The sequence below is a fragment of the Mucor velutinosus genome (genome assembly GCF_035048745.1).
Source record: "Mucor velutinosus strain NIH1002 chromosome Unknown tig00001563, whole genome shotgun sequence".
In the NCBI taxonomy this organism is placed as follows: domain Eukaryota; kingdom Fungi; phylum Mucoromycota; class Mucoromycetes; order Mucorales; family Mucoraceae; genus Mucor; species Mucor velutinosus.
Genome location: NW_027041904.1, coordinates 3,231,188 through 3,252,195, shown reverse-complemented (window position 1 = coordinate 3,252,195; position 21,008 = coordinate 3,231,188). Strand labels below are relative to the sequence as shown.

At 41.0% G+C, this 21,008-nt stretch overlaps 5 protein-coding genes across 5 annotated transcripts; 1 reads left to right on the top strand and 4 right to left on the bottom strand.

Annotated features, from left to right (window-relative positions):
- Window positions 1-506: 506 nt before the first annotated feature.
- On the bottom strand, window positions 507-1,609 carry ATC70_009682 (uncharacterized protein; the record flags this gene model as incomplete). Its single annotated transcript, XM_064828910.1, has 4 exons — window positions 507-628; window positions 685-1,009; window positions 1,068-1,348; window positions 1,402-1,609. The coding sequence occupies 4 exons, from the start codon at window positions 1,607-1,609 to the stop codon at window positions 507-509; spliced, it is 936 nt and encodes a 311-aa protein (XP_064686112.1).
- Window positions 1,610-1,825: 216 nt separating this feature from the next.
- ATC70_009681 (uncharacterized protein) lies at window positions 1,826-3,748 on the top strand (the record flags this gene model as incomplete). Its single annotated transcript, XM_064828909.1, has 1 exon — window positions 1,826-3,748. One exon carries the CDS (start codon window positions 1,826-1,828, stop codon window positions 3,746-3,748), a length of 1,923 nt encoding a protein of 640 aa, XP_064686111.1.
- A 4,309-nt stretch (window positions 3,749-8,057) lies between these two features.
- ATC70_009680 (uncharacterized protein) lies at window positions 8,058-8,567 on the bottom strand (the record flags this gene model as incomplete). Its single annotated transcript, XM_064828908.1, has 1 exon — window positions 8,058-8,567. The coding sequence occupies one exon, from the start codon at window positions 8,565-8,567 to the stop codon at window positions 8,058-8,060; it is 510 nt and encodes a 169-aa protein (XP_064686110.1).
- An 813-nt stretch (window positions 8,568-9,380) lies between these two features.
- ATC70_009679 (uncharacterized protein) lies at window positions 9,381-11,143 on the bottom strand (the record flags this gene model as incomplete). The annotated part of the gene is made up of 3 exons (XM_064828907.1): window positions 9,381-9,892; window positions 9,986-11,069; window positions 11,129-11,143. 3 exons carry the CDS (start codon window positions 11,141-11,143, stop codon window positions 9,381-9,383), a joined length of 1,611 nt encoding a protein of 536 aa, XP_064686109.1.
- Window positions 11,144-11,564: 421 nt separating this feature from the next.
- ATC70_009678 (uncharacterized protein) lies at window positions 11,565-15,018 on the bottom strand (the record flags this gene model as incomplete). The annotated part of the gene is made up of 2 exons (XM_064828906.1): window positions 11,565-14,947; window positions 15,006-15,018. 2 exons carry the CDS (start codon window positions 15,016-15,018, stop codon window positions 11,565-11,567), a joined length of 3,396 nt encoding a protein of 1,131 aa, XP_064686108.1.
- Window positions 15,019-21,008: the final 5,990 nt, after the last annotated feature.

Below are 21,008 nucleotides of genomic sequence, written 5' to 3'. Positions count from 1 at the left end.
GAATCTTGTGGTACCAAGAATCCAACAACATTTGAGCACATTCATTATCACAATATTTCGTCTGAAAAAGAAGGATAAAAAGCCTAGAATAGTTGAGGCCTTTTGGCATGGTCCTTCAATGCTTCTTGAGAATATACCAGGTATATCCGCATTCTTTGCAGGACCCATTGGTTATGTTGTAGACGATTCAAGTTGAGAACAAAATGCCTTGCCCTCGTTTTCCGTTTGAAGGTCAGTTTGATGTCCATGTTCATCGATTTGGGCATGAAATTGCGGTGGTAGGGCATGGAACTCGTCAGGTGGCGCTTTTGCCATGTGCCACACTACATTTGACTTTAAGCTGAAAGAAGAGTGCGGATGTGTTTTAGTACATTGCGCAGGGTAATACATTCTAAATAAGTAGATCAATCATTCGCAAGACTCGAGGTCGACATCACTCAAGGCGCAATGTCTTGAAAATCGATCAAGGCACCATTGTTTATTAGTATGTAATGCGTACAAACTTCTCAGTTGATACCATAAATATCACTGTGTATCCAAGATCCCACTTTTTCAATCATGTAGTCAACATGCTTTGTCTCCAAACAAAAAGCATGGGGAATGTTTTCAGAACAGAGATGGATTTTGCCTAGATTACACATTAATCTTCCCTCCTCAAGCCGGCCGCAGGATATACCCCCTTACCTTGTGGAAAGCGCTTTGTCATGTAGTCATAATGATCCTTGGGGGCCCACCTGTCATTGGCAGAATAGTACATGATGAACTTGTCCAGATGCTGGGTATAGAACTCATGATCCAGCTCCTTGACAGTTTCCATTTCAAAGCGTGCCATGGTTACAACGTTCTTTAAAACGTGGCTGTGCAGTAATTGATGAGATGTTACTTGCAATCCCTCTCCATCTTGGCCTGTAGCTGTCTTGACAAGGAATTGGCGGACTGGAGGTGCTAAATAGGAAAGAAGCGACCCTGCAATCCCAAATGCAGATGCTGGTACTGCATTCACCAAACGCTACATTCAAAATCAAAGGCTCAGGTCCACTAACACTTCTGCCCACATTTTTACTTACCGTGATGTTCACGCCATTTGGTGTGATGGCAATCTCTCTCAAGGTAGGAAATAGTGCAATCACTCTGGCAATGCCATGATTTTGTCTCTTCTTCAACACTGCAGCAGCAATGTAGGAGCCGATGGAGTGGCCCATTAATATGAATTTGGTGTCAGGTCCATTAAGCTTTCTAAGCGTATCTAAGCAGTCTATTTTATGCTGGATTTGATCTTCAAGAGAGTACAGTGTCTTATTGTCACTGTTCTTTTCGTGATAGTTGATTGAATGACCCTTGTGCGATACTATAGACTGATGAATGGCCCTGTTCCAACACTGCTCTCATGGTGATTCTCACCTCCTATGATCTCGAATGACGAAGAGTCAATCTTGGAGTGAACGCCTTGAAGGAAACTAGTGTAATATTCAACAAGACCTGGGTTTCCCGGTATGAACAACAAGATGGTTTTGGCTTTGCTGCTTGCTGGCCACAACAAAGTCTCTGTCTGATAGCCAGCTACCTCCCAAACTGCACGCAAAGGCGTGCGCAAGGATAAGTTCTTCATTAATGCTTGCATTACAGTCAAATGAAGATGAAAAAGAGTTGAATGAACTGTTTTGCGTGCCCGCTCTCCAAATGCTTAATAAAGTAATGTGAAACAAGCCACGTTCATCATCATTATCCAAAATGCATAAAATACGCAACGAGCTTTTCCCACACTTGAGATCAAATGGACGCAAGCAGCATTTCTTTTCCTTTTTTTTTTGGGCATTCACATTCAATGGCAAACTACAAGGACATACCAACTGAAGTCTACTGTATCATATTTCAGTATTTATCGAAACAATCTCAGTATCAATGCATGTTTGTATGCAAATCATGGCATGCAACTGCTGCACAGATCTACTTTTCTGAATTCCTGCTGCCATTACATCGGCCCAAGAAAATATCAGGATTGCTCAACTCGCCCAGCATTGCTGTCTGCATTCGAACACTGAAAATACAAGGATTACAGAGCCACCAACGGTCGTTTGGGAGACAAGAATTACGCCAATTGATTGGAAATATGCCGTATCTGAATAGACTTTATTTTGACACGAATGATACACAAGAACATCTGCAGACGTTATCTCAAATCTCACTAAATCAACTGCGAAATGTTAAGGAGATCCGTATCGGCCAACATGGTACCAGCAGCGATATTGAGCGTCTGTACATTCTGAACAATATGCGGTTATGCGGCAACATTGAATATTTACGACTGCAATACCTTCGCATCTCTTTCGAAGCTAATCGGCGGAATTTGATCCAATATTTGGTACACTTCAAAAGACTCAAGCAACTTGTTCTCATGAACAGTGTAAAGAATGGTGGCATAGCCAATCTGGATCTTGCATCTGTTGCTTCAGTCTGCCCGTATCTAGAAAAATTGGACTTTCGGTCGTATTTTCCAGCCCTGATGAGAAGAGAAACACAGCCATATCAACTCAAGTATCTGAAGAGTCTGACACTGGGAATCCCTGATATCAATAATCATTACTTGACGGAGTTGATGTCTTGCATCACCTTCTCAACTCTGGACTCACTAACATTGGAATTATACGAAGCCTCTTTGAAGCATTGGGTTGACGATCGTGTGTTTGAATCAATGAAAACATTTACTAGGCATATCAGTTTCCTCAAAAAGGTCAAGATTAGCATAGTGACATTACCAGAGAGAATGACATTGGCGAGTTTGATGCTGAGAGAGGCGACGATATCATTATGGGAAATCATGAATATTCTTCGAAATAATCGGCCGCTATTTGGTTGCGTGGTGATTGATTTGGATAACGTTCGTTTCAACCGGCTGAACCCGTGCATTGAAGTAATTGATGGCCAAGCTATCAAGTTACGGACGTGCTTGTCGTATCCTAATATTGCTAATAGCAACAACAGTTTTACCTGGGATCCCTTCTTTTGTGCCAATACTCTCAATCATGGTCTGCCTTTTATCAACTCATTGTGCGTGGATTTCACATTATTCTATTCTAGAAGCCTGAGACGGATGATCCAACTACTGGAATGCTTGTTATCGCGTTGTCATTCGCTCAAATACCTTTATATTGGATCCAATGTTTCGTCAATGCTCTTTTGTCCTGTAGGCACCTCGCCATCATCACTTGATCGTCCCTCAAATGCCGAATACAAGGCCAAATGCATCGATACCAGCACACCCGTTACAGCCAGCACCAAAGAGAATCTGAAATGCGCGTCTTTTGAAAGCATGCAAATATCATCCTACTTGTTGCAAGTGATGTCCATCTTGTTGAATGTCCATACATTGAAAATCAGTCGTTGCTATTACGACAGAGATATCTCGGGTGCTATCGTGCTGAACCTTCAAGAACTCCTTTATATACCACGACTCGAGCTAACACTTGACTTTTGGGATCAAGCGAGGCAAATTTTTCCTCTACTAATCAAGATACAAATGGCACAAGATTATACTTTATACTATCAATGTGGCCCTCAACATCAACGCATTATATCCTCTTTGAACCAGCCGTCCATCGATGATATTTTCGATTATAACATTGTTATCCATGTCAAATGTCAACGTGTGGATGCTGTATCATTGTACAATGCAATGGATAGTAATTTTGCAGTTTTCGAGCCGTGGTCAGATTATCTGTCTTATATAAGCAGCGGGGAAGCAGTCTAGCATGTGCATAATAAAGACGTGATTCTACAAAATTGGATGTGAGCCCAAGTTTGAGGGCAATCAAAATCGCGATTTTGAGCAAAGGTTTGAAGAGGACGTACATTTAGTGCTTAAAAACCTCACAGAATATCTCGGTTCTCGTAGGGTTCTTGAATGACGTTGATCTGTGCAAGTATTTGCTTTCATGATCCAATATTATTCTCTTCTGGAATATAAGGGCTTGAGTTTATGATTCATTTTGAACACAAAATTTGCTATCTTTCCCAAAAAAAATACAATCTTTTGAATATCTGTAGGTAGTATCACGAATATAGACATTTGCATTATAGTGTGGCCTGGGCCGTAAAGTGCGCATCTGAAGCATTCAGCTTATATTGCATCGATCCTGATGTTTATCCTCCAAATATTATGGCAAGCGTCAGTAGTCAATGTCGTAATATTAGCAGAGGTCTATAATAGTAGGACTATTCATGTCTGTGGTGTCATTTATAGCCTACACCTTATCTAGAGTATAAATCATATATATGGTACTAACGTATCTGAAGTTCATACCTCCTTATATTATAAATCTATATTGTTAAGCACAAAGAATAAAAGGATTATTGTTTGTAGCTTATAAAAAATGTTCGATATTATAAAAACAAGAAAAGACTTATTTCAATAAGATCAGACACAAAAACTAAAGATTTATTGATGAAGACAAGAGTTATTCTATTATTTATACTAAGTTCTGAATGCCAAAGCAGCAATTTATCTTGTACAACGCTTAACACATCTGGTGAACCTCAGCAATTAGATAGCTGAGATGCACTTCAATTATTATAGCTTGTCCATGTTGTTGCACAACACAAACATATCCACCCATCAAGAATACCTTAATCTTTATAGACAGTTGTAGCCCTTCTAGCACAACACAAATCTTGAAACCGGAAACAGTTTTTCAGAAACATTTTTATACATCCAAAATGTAATATGAGATAAAAGGTAGTAACCCATGAAATTAGAACATGTTGGGGATTAATCATAAACGCCGTAGGTTTGGCAAGGCATATGGCATTAGAAGGACCTGGTACGTAATGTACTGCTGTACCGACGGTATATGAATTTCCTTACATAGTGAATCTATTAGAGAATATCTCTTGCATAAAACTGTGTAATATAGATGCCAGATCAAATAATTGCATCTTACTTTTGGACTTTAATTATATTCTATATATTTAAATGACCTTTCATTACAAAAGACAAAATAATGTTAAATGGCAGATCAACAGAAAATCAACTAGTTGTAGACCTTTTCTCTTTCAACTCCAGAGCCAATCAAATCGCTTGAAAACTCCGATGACCTAAAAAAAATTTGCGAGGGTTTCCCCTTGTTTGGATGTGAGGCAAAATTTTAAGCTCCGCTATATAGCAATATAGCTGCTACTATCATCAAATTTCCCTCAGGTGCTAGAGCATGCCTTACTTACACCACCTAGCTTTAAATTCAGGCGTTGAGACCCTCAATCATCACTAAAGTAAGTAGTGATAACCAAGTGGAGGCAGCCTATCCATCTCCTAGTCTCGGATAAAGTCTTGTTGAGCTTCAGCGATAGGCACATCCACCACAACGTAATAAAGAGGTATGCTTCGAAAGAAACATAATAAAAGAAAAAAGGAAAAGAAGAAAAGAACATACTACTATAGGAGTATAGTAGCATGTACATAAAAAAAAAGGGACACTCACACAAAAAAGTGAGTCAAAAGAAAAGCATAACAGCAAATACAACATCAAAGATGTTCAGAACAGCTCGCTGTTGTTGCAACAAAACTGCATACATGAGCAACGTACATGATAATAGTCAGATGTAAAGCAACACAAACACGCACAATTGCAGGAGCAACAGCAGTATTATAAGTGTGCAATACAACATAATGACTAATATTGTTTCATGTGAAGCGACAGAGGCAACACAAACAACAATCTACGACCATATAACAAAGTAGTATTACAACGGCAATACAGATATATAGTAGCACATCATGCTTGTTGTTCATGCAGAATACGAAGCAACAACATTGCAAGCACCCGTTGAGCTGATCATACCACAGCCAACAAAAGAAAAAAAAAAGCGCAACATAGCAAACATTACGAATGTATTATCACGAGAAAGGAAGCAATAATACAAACATCCAGAGAAGCTTTATATCACTGCGACCAGAAGAAAAAAAAAGTTACTTACCACTTACCACAACCACCGATAGATCAGAGAATAGGCAATCACCTGGGATAGACCAGAACACCAGCATACAACAAAGACAGCAGGAAAAGAAAGACCAGACTAGCAGCAGCAACACCAGAAGCGGCACCAGAAGCGGCACCAGAAGCAACAACAATAGCCTAGAAAAACGAAGAACGGGCGACACCAGAGACTAGACAAAGATTAAAGAAGCAACCGCCAGAGATAGAGACCAAAGAAATAACCACCAGACATGATAAACCAAAGAAGCAGGATGCAGAGACAGCAGAGAAGTAATGGCAGCAGCACCTACGTCAAACAGGCAAAAAATTATCGAAATCTAATAAACAAATTCGATTAGTGCTGATTTTACGTATGTCAATGCTCGTTATCGAATGATACCTACTGTATTCCACCTCAAAGAAGCAGTATCAAGTACCTTTGACAGTGCAAGACCGTGTTATCAGATAATAAAGTGGCTTTTTCAATTAAAAAGGTTCCAAAACCAATATGGTTTGATACTAAACGCGTTTTGCAAAAAGGATAAAAAAAAACGGTGGTATGGAAAAATGAGAGGGCGACCTATCCGACGTCACGGCCAATAGTATTGGTCTCAATCTTCTGTTGTGGCAGCCGTAGTAACTGCTGCATTTTAATTTGAAATTGTGCAGTGGGTATTTTTGTATTCAAATTTGACTTGATTTCACATTCTTTAAACGTTTTTGCTAAATTTGACTATGAAAACTGTCGTTGTTATACTTTACTTTCTAATGCATCTATAAAGAGTCAATAAAGGCGCATCGAATGATGCTGGTTGCATTCAGCTTTCACACCAAAAATAATGAACAATCTGCAAAAATATGAAAACAGGTTTTTTGCCAATATGTCAAAATTTAGCATATAAAAGCTCCAGAGAAATAGTTTTCAATGTTGCGTTTTACCATTACCATCAATTTGATCTAATAAGTATCATAGAAAAAGTCTTCATTTCTCGGGTGAAAAACGCGATCGTTTGATTTTCAAGGATTTTCCCTTGCTAATACTCATGTAAAAATGAGGATTTTCATGAATTTGTAGTGACCCAAAATAAATTGAGATAAAGCATCAGTAAGTAAGGCGTAGCTAAGAAGAGACGTTTGGCCTTATTCCAAGCGTCCACAAAGCTTTGTAGCATGAGTTATCCGTGCTTCAAAATGGCTAATTTTGGACAGAATTTGGCCTAAAAATAAGGCGTAATATGTTGTACTGTCAAAGAAATAAGTAAATTGCAGTTCTTTCTGTAATGAAATAGCCACCCAAACTCAGCTTGATTGAAAACCAGAATTCTTAAAATAACACTCATGATGAACTCGTTATAATAAGTCGATGATAATAATCGGTTGTTGTCAACTGTATCTAAAACGAAGGCAAAAAGCTTCTTTATTACAGGGCATCTAGCTTGCTTAAATATGGTAGATCCGTGGTCAATGACTACTACGTTGAGATGGTATATAAATAGCAGGCCACTGGGGCCTTATGGATTGTTGGTATAGCTTGTTGAGAGGCCACCTAAGTCGATATGTTTCATGTAGTGTAGGTGGATCTCGATATCTTGACTTTAGGGAGATTGAATGTATTGTAGTTCCTGAGGCACCTGTGCACACACAATTGACTGGACTTGTAAACATAGATGTGATGTAATACGATAAACATCATCTATGCTGCTACACTGTAAAAGGTGGCTTGAGGAGAAGGTGAATGTAGCCTAAGATGCATGCTTGTATGCAGCATTACCCCCACCCAGCTTTCGACCAGCCACAAACTAGGATATCATACGAGCCGAATGCAATAATCGAGGATACAACACATAACGAAGAGACAGAACCAAGAAACAAGAGAAGGCGATACGAACAGGTAGACAGGCAAAGCGATGGAAACCAATATGAAGTAAAAAAACCGAGATGGTGCCAAAAAAACAACATACATGGGGTATACGAGGAGAGGTTATCAGAAGATAATAGCAGCAAAGGGAATAGCAGATCGAAGAAAAACCTTGTAAAAAAAAACATATTCAGGCCAAAAAAAACAAATCAAGGACAAAAAGATCACGGCTATTGCTGAATGTTGTGGTTACGAGAGTTTGGAATCGACGGATAACGCAATGTGACGGACGGTCCTGCATGCTTACGACGACTATAAATCTTGCGCTTATTGACAGTGTTGGGAAGGAGTCGATTGGGACTCTTGTGATCCGGTGCAATGCGATCCCAGTAGTCGCGAATAGGTCGTTTGGAATCAAAATCGCTTTCATATTGCCAGGTATTGTCCTTCGAGGACGGATAACCTACCCAATTGACAAGAAACTTCATTCGACCAGTCTTTCTTTCAACGCGATGATTGACGATGGCTTGCACTTCATAGTGGCGAGGAAGTAAGCCTTTTGTAACATGATTGTCCGAGAAATCGACAACGCGAATGTGCTGGGTAGGCACATCACGGGGCAGCAATTCACCAGTAATGTCGGCTAAAGTATAACTACCATTGCGAGTATAGTTCTTGATGAAATATGGACCGAGCCATCTGGGGTGAAGTTTAGTTGATCTGACAGGGTCGAAGAGCATGACCTTTGAATTGATGGGGTACTTCTCTTCGATGATCTTGTGATGCTTTTCGAAGCGCTCATGATTGCGCAATTGTGTTTCTTTGATACGCTTATGGATGGCAGGGATTACCACATCCTTAATGTTCTGTAAGCGGGCATCAATGACTTCCTTGGTGTAATGAAATAGCCACCCAAACGCAACTTAATTGAAAACCAAAGTTCATCAAATAGCACTCATTCAAATTCATGCTATTTGGATCTATTAATGAAAGCGCTCAAATGTATATCAAAAACCCATTTAAAAATACTAAAGTAAAGATACACGCTTATGTCGCACATCGTGTGAATGAATCACTCCTGATCACAGTGTATTCAATCACACCCATGATGGTCGTAATAGGTGATGGTATCTTTATCCAAATAGAATTAAATCAATAACAAGCATATTCAAATATGACAACTATGCCCTGCTGCCATAGTTGCACAATATCCCAGATAAAGGATTCCATGCTTCAATAACAAACATCACACTTTAAACCATCAAGGTTACATTAAATCATGCTATGACGATAGCTCACCCAAGCCCATCAAGGTTACTCAAATCGACCCTTATGGCCAGTGCTCCTGCATTGATTACCACTTTAAATCAAACATCAACAACATTTGCCAGATATCGCAATAGCAGCACCTATTGCTCTCTATCATCACTAATCCTACAAGCCAGATGCAAATGTATAAATACTCTTCTTTTTTTTACTCAATTCCAGGATCTTCAGTTCATTTTATACACAAAATAAAATACAGTTGATTTCTATTGTATTTTACCTTTGCTTTATTTTTTTTTGTGAAATCCATTAAACCTGATTTCACTGCACTTGGTAGGATCCTCGGGTGTCTGGTCAGCATTACGCAATTGAGTGTAATCCTGGAAGAGATTTGGGGCACGCCCAAACAACATGATAGCAAACGGCTGCGATTGATGCAATCTAGCGTATTGAATGTTCATGGCGTACTGAATGACATCGAGATACTCATCCCATGCCTCAGGTTCTGCAGCATCGTGTGTCAATGATTTAATGATGGATCGTTTCGAAATGCCCACATACGCTTCGACAACACCATTAGCTTGTGCAGCGTACGGCAACGAGGTCAAGCGACCCATGCCACTAATCTGACTGAACTCTCTCATAAATGCTCCAACAAATTCAGAGCCATTGTCACTAGTGAGTCGCTTGGGAAATCCAAATAGACAACATACACTAAGCAATGCTCTTGCAACAGTGATTGGACTCTTATCAGGAAGAGCTCGTAAAATGGTGAATCGACTGAAATAATCGACAATGACTAGCAGGAAGTTATTGCCCGAGGTGGAAGTCGTAGCGAAATCACCTCAATCGATAGCTATATGATCGAACACATTGTCTGGCAACACACTACGAGGAGGATGATATCCCACTTGGTAGATACCATGCGATTGACAAGCATGACAATCCTTGGTTACTCTGGCAATGTCATTGCGCATGTTGGTCCAATGTACCTTGTAATCATTGTGCAAAATCTTTTCCATCGAATTGATGCCCACATGACCGAGTAAATGCACTCGCATAACAAGCTCTAGACGATCCTTCTTCGGAGGAGGAGTCATGTAATCAGCATATTTCATAGCACGTGAAATAAGAGCATTACAATCTGACTGTCCACCAGATGAAGCATTGTATGAACTTTTGGCATCAGCAGTCTGTTGATTCTTTAAATCTTGAGCGCTGACAGATGGCATGTTGTAGGTGCTCGCATCAAAAATATCAACATTGCTATCATTCAATTCCTTGGAATAATAGTGTGGATCCAATTCGGTTGGCATCCCAAAGGAAAGCTGCTGCAATTGCTTTTGATTGTTGAATTGCTTCTTGCGTTTGAACTGCGTACGATTGGAGTGATTGGGCTTAGCAAGAGAAAATTGAGTGACTTGGGACTCTTTGGCGTTGGTGAAGCCATGTTTGTTCTTTCGCGTAGGTTTACGCTTTTTTTCAGGTAGCATAATACTTTGATTGTTATAACGATTATCCCCACCCAGGTTATTGCCACCCTCGCCATCGTCAGAGGTGAATAACCGACTGAGTGCATCAGGTAATAGGTTACGCGTACCAGGGATATGAACCAGCTCATACTTGCAATCAAAGAACAGTTTTTCATACCACGTCAACAGCATCATGTTGGGCGTACTTTGCGTTTGGAGCCAGATTAAAGAGCGATGATCTGCGTGCAAGACAAACTCAATACCGAAAAGCCATTTGTGGTATTTGGTAAGCATGTAGACAATGGCAAGCAACTCACGTTTGGTGGTAGAATAGGCCATTTCAGAAGGGGAAAGCTTACGACTCGCCATGACAACGTAATGAACCACGCCATCCTTGATGTAGTAGATGATACCACCGATAGCAGTAGCTGAGGCATCAGTAGCGACGTGCAGCTTGTAACGAAAATCAACTGGGCTGAGAGCGATTGGAGATGACAGAGCATCCTGCAACGATTTGAATGCCTTGGTGTGCGCATCAGTCCACAAACCAGAAAGAGATTTACAATTGCGCAACGCATCGAGAGGTGCTGCCAGTGTTGTAACTGTCTGAAATACGTGAGAATGGATATGTCTTTTTATTTTCCGTAAAATCAGATAGAGAGAAAAGGGAAGGGTGAATGTCTACTGCTATTTATATGTATGATTTATGGATTGCTTACACACCCCTCTAGAATGGTGTTCTCATGCTAAGTTTTAGTGTCAATCCTCACTTATGCTAAATGGTAATTATTTCAGATATAGATGATCAGTCTAAATATCTTTAGTAGCTCTTGGCAACGTTAATTACTTACATTCCTTATCTGCTATCTTTTGACATATAGAGAATAGCTTATCGAAACTTAGCTTATGTGAATATCATGATTATCGTTTACATGTTGAACAGCTTATTTACATATGCTCCATATGTGCATAGTTTATTGCTCAATTCAATCTACGACATTATGATTCAGGAACAGTTATATGTGTGAATACAACAGCCAGTTCGCTGTATCCAGGGATGACATTTCGAAAGTAATTGCAAAACCCCAAGTACTTCATCAGCTGCTTACCAGTGGTAGGTATAGGCCACAGATGAAAATTGGTCAATTTGCGAGCGTCAGGCACAAGGCGGTTCTGAATGATGCTCCAACCCAGCACATGAGTACTGCGCTGAGCAAACACAAACTTGTCCTGGTTAATTTGGAGATTAGCCTTGGTCAGACAACGGATCACCTCAGCGACTAACGCAACGTGCTCATCCAGAGAGTCAGTGTACGTAAGGCACCCTAAATCGTCGATATAAAGTGACACCTGATCAAGCATGTCGGTAAAAAAATTGGATATCAAGCGCATAGCTAAATTGCCCATGAAATTTACTCCAAAGCACACCTTCCTGTGGACCCATTGCGTTTGCGTGAATGGATCGGTAAAGGCTAACTTGTGGCGATGACGTGGATCGACCAAGAAACTCGTGAAGAAACTTTTGATATTGATGGAACTTGTCATGACAGCGCGGCTGTGACGAGCATGGATTTCATCAATGCGAGGCATAATGTACTTGTCAGTGGAGACCAAGATTTGGTTGAGTAGGCGAACGTCAGCAACAATACATGGCTTGTGAAACGAATATTCACCATTAGAATTCTTTTTGGCAACGACGAGCAAAGGAGAATTCCAGCCATTATGACTTGGACTGCGCTCAATGACACCGTCTCGTTCCCACTCCATCAACTGCTTAGACACAGCTTCCTTATAGACAACTGGAATAGGATAGGGAGCACGATAGGCAACCTTACCAGGGATTGTCTCGAGTTGGTCAATCGCACCAGGCAAGTTACAATGAGTAGTAGCAAGATCAATGGCAGCATTTTCTACCAATAACTGTTCAATAGGTTTGAAAGCCTTTACACGCTCAGCAGGTGATCCGTATGGATCGTTATTAGGCTCAATGTCAGGATCAATGGGGTCGGGAAGTCTGGGTCCAAGCTCTTCAAACCATGTTGAAGCAAGGCCAGTGATTCCAATCTGTAGATCAGGCATGATATCCAACCCAAGCAACATGGGGCAATCATCCGAATCAGTAAAGAAATCAAATATCTCAAATGTGTGAATAAAACTGCGTTTATTACACGAGATTTTAAGTGAGCAAGTGCCAATACGAGGTTTAACACTGTCTGTATGGCCTAACTGGACCTGACCATGAACAGAGCGGTTGATTTGAACACCAAGCTGGTTGGCGAAACGAGGGGAACAAATTGAAAATGTACATCCCGTATCTAAAACACCATATACCTTGTGCGATTCTACGACAAGCGGAATAAGAAGTGAATTAGACTTATTGACAGGCAAGATGGAACGTTGATTATCCTTACATTTGTGTGCATGAACTGCAGTATGTAGATCAATGTCCATAGGCTCAACAGCCGAGTGGCAATCACTTTGATCGTGACGACTCTGTTTAGCAACAGCAGCGGGCACCAACAACGAGGAACCAGATTCACTCGAGTTGTTGTTACTTTGCTGATCTTCCTGAACAACAACAGAATTATTACCAGTAGTAGGTTGGGCCTGAGGAGACGAAATAGACGATGACGACAATAATGCGGCACTGCGGCCACCATTGGTCTCGACAGCAAGACGAGATTGAGAACGCGGAGGGTTCTTTTTGATCACTTGCAAAAGCTCAACACAGTCGTCAGTGCTATGGGTCTTGCTATTTGGATGGTATCTGCAGAACATGGCTGCACCAGCCTCAGACAACGAGCCCACAGTAGGATCAACAGCAGGAGCAGTTACAATAGCAGTGCTACCAGCGGTGGTAGCAGACGACACCACGCCCTCTTGAAGGCGCAACATACCAAAACGATGTAAGGTACTAGTAGGAGCATCACCAGTGCGCACAGCCGTGTTGCACTCATGGGGACCAGCAGAGTAATTGTGGGCACCACAAGTACGGCATCGATCTAATGCCTTGGCATCCGCAAGCGACATCATGTAACGGCGACCCGATGCTTGGTTGCTGGTTGGCATAGAGTTGGCACCATCTTTGTTTTTCAACTCTTCCAAGAAGAGCTTACATTCCGAGGTGTCATGGTTGTGAGGCTTTCCATGGTGGAAAGTGCACGACTTGGTAGCCTTGAAGTGAGGCTTGCCCACGCGGCCAGAAGAGACACCAGCACGAGACACAGCGGCAGGACTATCAGTAGTTGAGGATGATGCCTTCATGGTATGTGAGCGGCGGGGAGACGCAACTGGAGCCCATTGTGATGCAGCAGATCCAGCAGCAGTGCGAGCAAAAGCGGGTGCTGAGATGGCAGCAATCTCATTTGCGGTCATAGTTGATAGTGATTCACGAGCGATACTGACGATAATGTCAACATCGTAACTATCAATGATGCCCTTGGATTGACGGATGGTGTTGATCTTATCCTTGACTACCCAAGGAATGGCATCCAGAAACAACTTAGCCAACAAGTAATCGGATGGGGCTTGATCCAGGGATCGACGACGCAAGTCAGTAAAACGATCAAGAAAGGCCTTCACGTTTTCACCGGGCAAAAGTTGAATGCTCAACAAATCAGACGCACAACGTTGACGTTCTTCCAATACGCTAATGCCATAACGAGCCTTGATAGCCGACTTGAAATCATTCCACGATGCAGGAGCAGTGCAAGCAGAAGTGAACGAGCCGTACCAAGTACGTTGTTCTGGAGACAGCATAGGTGGTACTAAGCGAGCATATTCCTTGTCGAAATCCATCTTGTAAGCGAACATGACATCCTCAAACTTCAACAGACAAGCGTCGACTGTAGGAAATATAGGGCTTTTGGGGTCGAATTCATCCATACCAACCCACTGAAATGCAGGTAAGTTGTTGGGAAAGAAAACCGGTACTGAGGCGCTCTTGTTGGATTTGACTCCATCGACTGAGGATGAGCCAAACGAAGCAGCAGCCGAAGAAACGAGGTTATCATTTGCAGTAGCTTTGGATGCAAGCAAACAATCTCGAATCTGTATGATACTTTGAATGGACGTATTCAACTGGATCAACCGAGCTAGGGCCTGGGCTCTGGCCTCCTCACTTTGCTCGAGGAGCAAGGTCGTAGAGAGAAGCTGAACTTCGGCGAGCTGATTGTCAACAATTAGCTTCAACTGATCAGTGCGACCTTGAAGATCCACATCACTAGAAGATGAACTAGCAGAGGAAGGGGGATCGAGGTCCATCGCCTCACTGGCAGTAGTAGTGGGAGCTTCGCCAGCATGACCACTCAATTTCTGAAACATTTCAGCGAGAAAAAACTGAGAAGGGCCAGTAATATCTACAGCCTTGGTGGCACTGGCGTCTGAAGGACGCAGCTCAGTGTTTCCAGCAGGCTTAGATTCGGAAGGGGGGTGTGGTACTTTGAGCAGGCATCAGAGTATACAAAATTGAGAAGTAGTAGTAGTAAGAGTAGTAGTAATGATACAATCAAGGTTTTGATTAAAAAAAATGATGAATTCGTAATAATAAGTCGATGATAATAATCAGTTGTCAACTGTATCTAAAACGAAGGCAAAAAGCTTCTTTATTACAGGGCATCTAGCTTGCTTAAATATGGTAGATCCGTGGTCAATGACTACTAAGTTGAGGTGGTATATAAATAGCAGGCCACTGGGGCCTTATGGATTGTTGGTATAGCTTGTTGAGAGGCCACCTAAGTCGATATGTTTCATGTAGTGTAGGTGGATCTCGATATCTTGACTTTAGGGAGATTGAATGTATTGTAGTTCCTGAGGCACCTGTGCACACACAATTGACTAGACTTGTAAACATAGATGTGATGTGATACGATAAACATCATCTATGCTGCTATACTGTAAAAGGTGGCTTGAGGAGAAAGTAAATGTAGCCTAAGATGCATGCTTGTATGCAGCAGCTTTTTGCTTTCGTTTTAGATACAGTTGACAACAACCGATTATTATCATCGACTTATTATTGCGAGTTCATCATGAGTGTTATTTTAAGAATTCTGGTTTTCAATCAAGTTGAGTTTGGGTGGCTATTTCATTACAGAAAGAACTGCAATTAACTCATTTCTTTGACAGTACAACATATTACGCCTTATTTTTAGGTCAAATTCTGTCCAAAATTAGCCATTTTGAAGCACGGATAACTCATGCTACAAAGCTTTGTGGACGCTTGGAATAAGGCCAAACGTCTCTTCTTAGCTACGCCTTACTTACTGATGCTTTATCTCAATTTATTTTGGGTCACTACAAATTCATGAAAATCCTCATTTTTACATGAGTATTAGCAAGGGAAAATCCTTGAAAATCAAACGATCGCGTTTTTCACCCGAGAAATGAAGACTTTTTCTATGATACTTATTAGATCAAATTGATTGTAATGGTAAAACGCAACATTGAAAACTATTTCTCTGGAGCTTTTATATGCTAAATTTTGACATATTGGCAAAAAACCTGTTTTCATATTTTTGCAGATTGTTCATTATTTTTGGTGTGAAAGCTGAATGCAACCAGCATCATTCGATGCGCCTTTATTGACTCTTTATAGATGCATTAGAAAGTAAAGTATAACAACGACAGTTTTCATAGTCAAATTTAGCAAAAACGTTTAAAGAATGTGAAATCAAGTCAAATTTGAATACAAAAATACCCACTGCACAATTTCAAATTAAAATGCAGCAGTTACTACGGCTGCCACAACAGAAGATTGAGACCAATACTATTGGCCGTGACGTCGGATAGGTCGCCCTCTCATTTTTCCATACCACCGTTTTTTTTATCCTTTTTGCAAAACGCGTTTAGTATCAAACCATACTGGTTTTGGAACCTTTTTAATTGAAAATAACACTTTATTATCTGATAACACGGTCTTGCACTGTCAAAAGTACTTGATACTGCTTCTTTGAGGTGGAAAACAGTAGGTATCATTCGATAACGAGCATTGACATACTTAAAATCAGCACTAATCGAATTTGTTTATTAGATTTCGATAATTTTTTGCCTGTTTGACGTAGGTGCTGCTGTCATTACTTTTCTGTTATCTCTGCTGTCTGCTTCTTTGGTTCATCACGTCTAGTGGTTGCTTCTTTGGTTTCTATCTTTGGCGGTTACTTCTTTAATCTTTGTCTGGTCTCTGGCGTCGCCCGTTCGTTTTTCTAGGTTGTTATTGTTGCTTCTGGTGTTGCTTCTGGTATTGCTGCAGGTGGTGTTGCTGCTGCTAGTCTGGCCTTTTCTGGTCTGCTATCTGTGATGTATGCTCGTTCTCTGGTCTATCTCTGGTGATTGCTTATTCTCTGGTCTATTTGTGGTGGTGATAAGTGGTAACTTCTTTGGTCTTTGTCTGGTTTCTGCTTGTAACATTCGTTCTTTGGTTTTTCTATGGTGTTGGTGTTGCTGCTGCTGCTAATCTGGTCTTTCCTGGTCTACTGTATTTGGTGCATGCTCGTTCTCTGGTCTGTCTCCGGTGATTGCCCATACTCTTCTGGTATATCTGTGGCTGCGGTTAGTGGTAAGTATGTCCTTTCTTCTGGTCGCAATGATATAAAACTTCTTTGAACGCTTATATTATTGCTTCCTTTTTCGTGATAATGCATTCATGATGCTTGCGTTGTTGCGTTTTTTTTCTTCTTTTTCTTTTGTTGGTAGTGTTTCCTCTGTAGCTTTATATGAAACAACATTAGTCATTATGCTGTATCGCAAACTTATAATACCACTGTTGCTTCTGCAGTTGTGCGTATTTGTGTCATGTTGCTTTACATCCGACTATTACTACTATGCACGTTGCTCATGCATGCATTTTTCTTGCAACAACAACGAGCTTTTTTAAACATCTTTGATGTTGTAATTGTAATACTTTTCTTTGGCTCGCTTCGTGTGAGTGTCTCTTTTTTGCCTACATACTACTCTACTCTTAGAGTATTATGTACTTTTCTTCTTACTTTTATTATTATTATGTTTCATTTGGAGCATACCTTTTTTACGTTGTGGTGGATGTGCCTATCGCTGAAGCTCAACAAGACTTTATCCGAGGCTAGGAGGGAGATAGGCTGTCTCCACTTGGTTATCACTACTTACTTTAGTGATGATTGAGGGTCTCAACGCCAGAATCTAAAGCTAGATGGTGTAAGTAGGGCATGCTCTAGCGCCTGAGGGAAATTTGATGATAGTAACAGCTATATTGCTATATAGCGGAGCTTAAAATTTTGCCTCACATCCAAACAAGGGGAAACCCTCGCAAATTTTTTTTTAGGTCAGCGGAGTTTTCAAGCGATCTGATTGGCTCAGGGATTGAAAGAGAAAAGGTCTACAACTAGTTAATTTTCTGTTGATCTGACATGTATCATAATATTGTGTTTGTAATAAAATTATATCTAAACAGTTAGGATTTAAATTATTCTTTATATTTTGAAGCAAGACAAGGTGCAATCACTCGATCTAGCATCCATTAAACACTTTCATATGAGGGATATCTCTCAAACTTACTATATGATGCATGGTAAAAAAAAAAGAAATTGGAAGTACTACACAGCAGTATACTAGGTAAAGAATTCTCCCAGTATCAAATGCCCCGCAAAACATGTGTTGTTTATATTGATAACCAGCATGTTTCAATTTAATGGGCTATCTTGTTCGAAGAATAATTAGATAATCTTGCCTACGTCTTTTTTTTTTTTTTTTTGTTTTAAAACGTAGCGATTGAAACGTACCTGACAGGGTAGTTGTGCCTGATAGGCAGCAGCAGCTTCCTACAATGCTCTTCTTGCGGCGGTGATTCTCTCCGTGTAAACATCTTGATGGTAGTAGTGTACACGTTCGAGATGGTGTGTACGGTAGCGGCGATCTGTATGCAGCAAAAATTCTACAATGAAAACAGTGTTAGTTTTATCACGAAATAAAAATGTGATTAATCACACTGTTCTTACGTTGCCGATAGCAACGGCGATTGCACAAACTGCTCGTCTCGCGGAAGCAATGAGTTTTGCCGTCTAGTGCTTTTGGTTAATTTCAAAGCATTAGAACTCGTTTTCTCATCTTCGTAACTGGTCAGTTTCTTCCCTGTATGTTTAGCGCCACAATTAGACTCAGGGACCTCCTGAGATGCTATCCCAATGCCAGCACCAAAACTGCTTCAAGAAGTCTGTGAAAGAAGCATTTGCAGCTTCAGTCAAGTATTGGCAAAGATCTGTCAAAAAAAGTACATGTTATTGAATAGCCTCTTCTATATGTTTTATAATATTGAATTGCAAAGAATATATTATTACCTTGAGAACCGAGATACGACTCTTTTGTTTAAAGAAATGAAAGAATAAATAGCTGATACGAAACCATTGTAAAGCTCTTTTATATCATTTTAATTGGAATAGCATGTAAAAAAGTGGCCATGTAGTATTTTACAGTGGTTTTTACAGGAAACCACAACATCCTCCTTTCAAGAAATTGGCTGAATACTGATAGCAGTGTGTGTGTGTGTGGCTCTTTGTTTCTTGGTGAGTATTACTATTAGACAATGATCAGGTCCGACAACATTCACATAAAAAAAAAGATAGATAATCAATCAGACATGGTCAATTTATTTCAAATAGGTTGAATACGCCTTCAATAATGTACGACGAGCACTATCCATACTATTTTCATATTCATCCTCCAAGACAAACAAAGCATCTCTCACTGTAATCTTACGAGCACCTTGTTCGCCTAATCGATGAGGGCGACCAATAGTCGAAGGCGGTAAGAATAAACCACCCTCTGCTGATGTATTTGCTCTACCAAATCCTTTTACTTTCTTGCCAGTCATGACATCAGGCCCACTCCCAGACTTTCGTCTTCTTGGTCTGCCTCTTCCCCTGGGTTGATCTTCATCTGGTGTTGCTGTAGGCGTCGTAGGTACGGCTATATTGGCTGCTAATGCTGCCTCATGGAATGTTGCGCTAGTGGGAGATGTTGATAAAGGTGCAGTTGCAACAGGTGAGTTCAAGTTGTTGACGCCGCCTAGTGGTGATATAGCTAAAGGTGAGCTTGCAGCAATGGTATCATTTTGTGTGATTGCGGGAGCTCCTACAACTGCATTGCTATTCTGTCTAGAAATGGGCGTTGCTGCTACTGATGCTGATGAGGATGTTTTTTCCTTTGAGGAAGCTCCTCCTCCTCCACCACCACCACCACCTCCGCCCATGCTGCCCGTCAACATCCAGCTCTTCATCACACCACCAGCAATCATCAACGCTGTCTCGTTGGTTGTTTTATTGCGAACATCATCACTCATGTATCTTGCTGTGACACCAGGTCCCATCTCCTTCTTCTTTTTCTTCTTGGAGGGTCTGTCATCATCGCCAGCGTCTCCACCGTCTTCTCCCATCTGTGCCTTTCTTTCTCTTTCCAGCAGTATTTCTCTGCGTTTTCTTTCCTCTTCTCTCTCAACACGTTCGATAGCAAGCAGCTGTTTCTTGATGTCTTGAATATCCACAATTTTAAAGGGAAGATGGCCCGATTCATCCATTGCTGGCTGTGTAAACGTTTGTGAATCAACTCGGTGTTTGGACGCAAAGATCATGTGCTGCACAAGGCCCTGAATTCGCTTTTCTGTCGCCAGTGCCATCAATGCAACTACATTACTGCCTAGTTTGAGATCAGCAGCAGTAGCTAATGAAAGCAAGGGCTCAATACACACTCATTCCTTTTCTTACTTAAAGCAACTTACTGTATTTTTCAAGAATCGTTTTGAGCATGTCTGCATTCATAAAGTCTTGTTGGATACCGGATGTCTGTTCAGCGGCCTCAGTCTTTTACAAGAAAAAAAAAAGAAATGTGTTAAATTCTGCACAACACCGCCATTTATACTCTGAATTTACCTTTGCAGATGCACTGTCGGTTTTGGATTGATCAGGTGCAACTGGCTGGCTACTTTGAGGTGGTTGTGGCTGTATCAAGGGAGTTTGTGGTTGAGATGACGATTGTTGCGGTAACAACTGCTGCTGTTGCTGCTGTTGTTGTTGTTGTTGTTGTTGTTGTTGTTGTTGCTGTGCTTGTTGTGCCTGTTGTGCTTGCTGTTGCAATAATTGCTGCTGTTGGTGTTGTTGGATCAAATGTTGCTTCATTTGATTTTGTTGATGTTGCAGCATTTGTTGCTGTTGCTGCTGTAAATGGAGCTGTTGCTGTTGCATTAGCTGCTGTTGCTGTAACTGAGAAACAGGCGCAGGGTTTGCTCTATACATGGGTAAAGGCTGTGATGAGTTGATGGGTATATCTGATGTTCTCGCTCTTTTGGCTTGCGGGGCACTAAGCAATGGCAAAATAAGGGTCAGCATGGCTATTCACTATTCACAGATCGACCCCTTACATTAATCCTGACATGGCTCGTTGCGTATCCTCTGCTCGTATCTGAGAACTGCTCATGGTTTG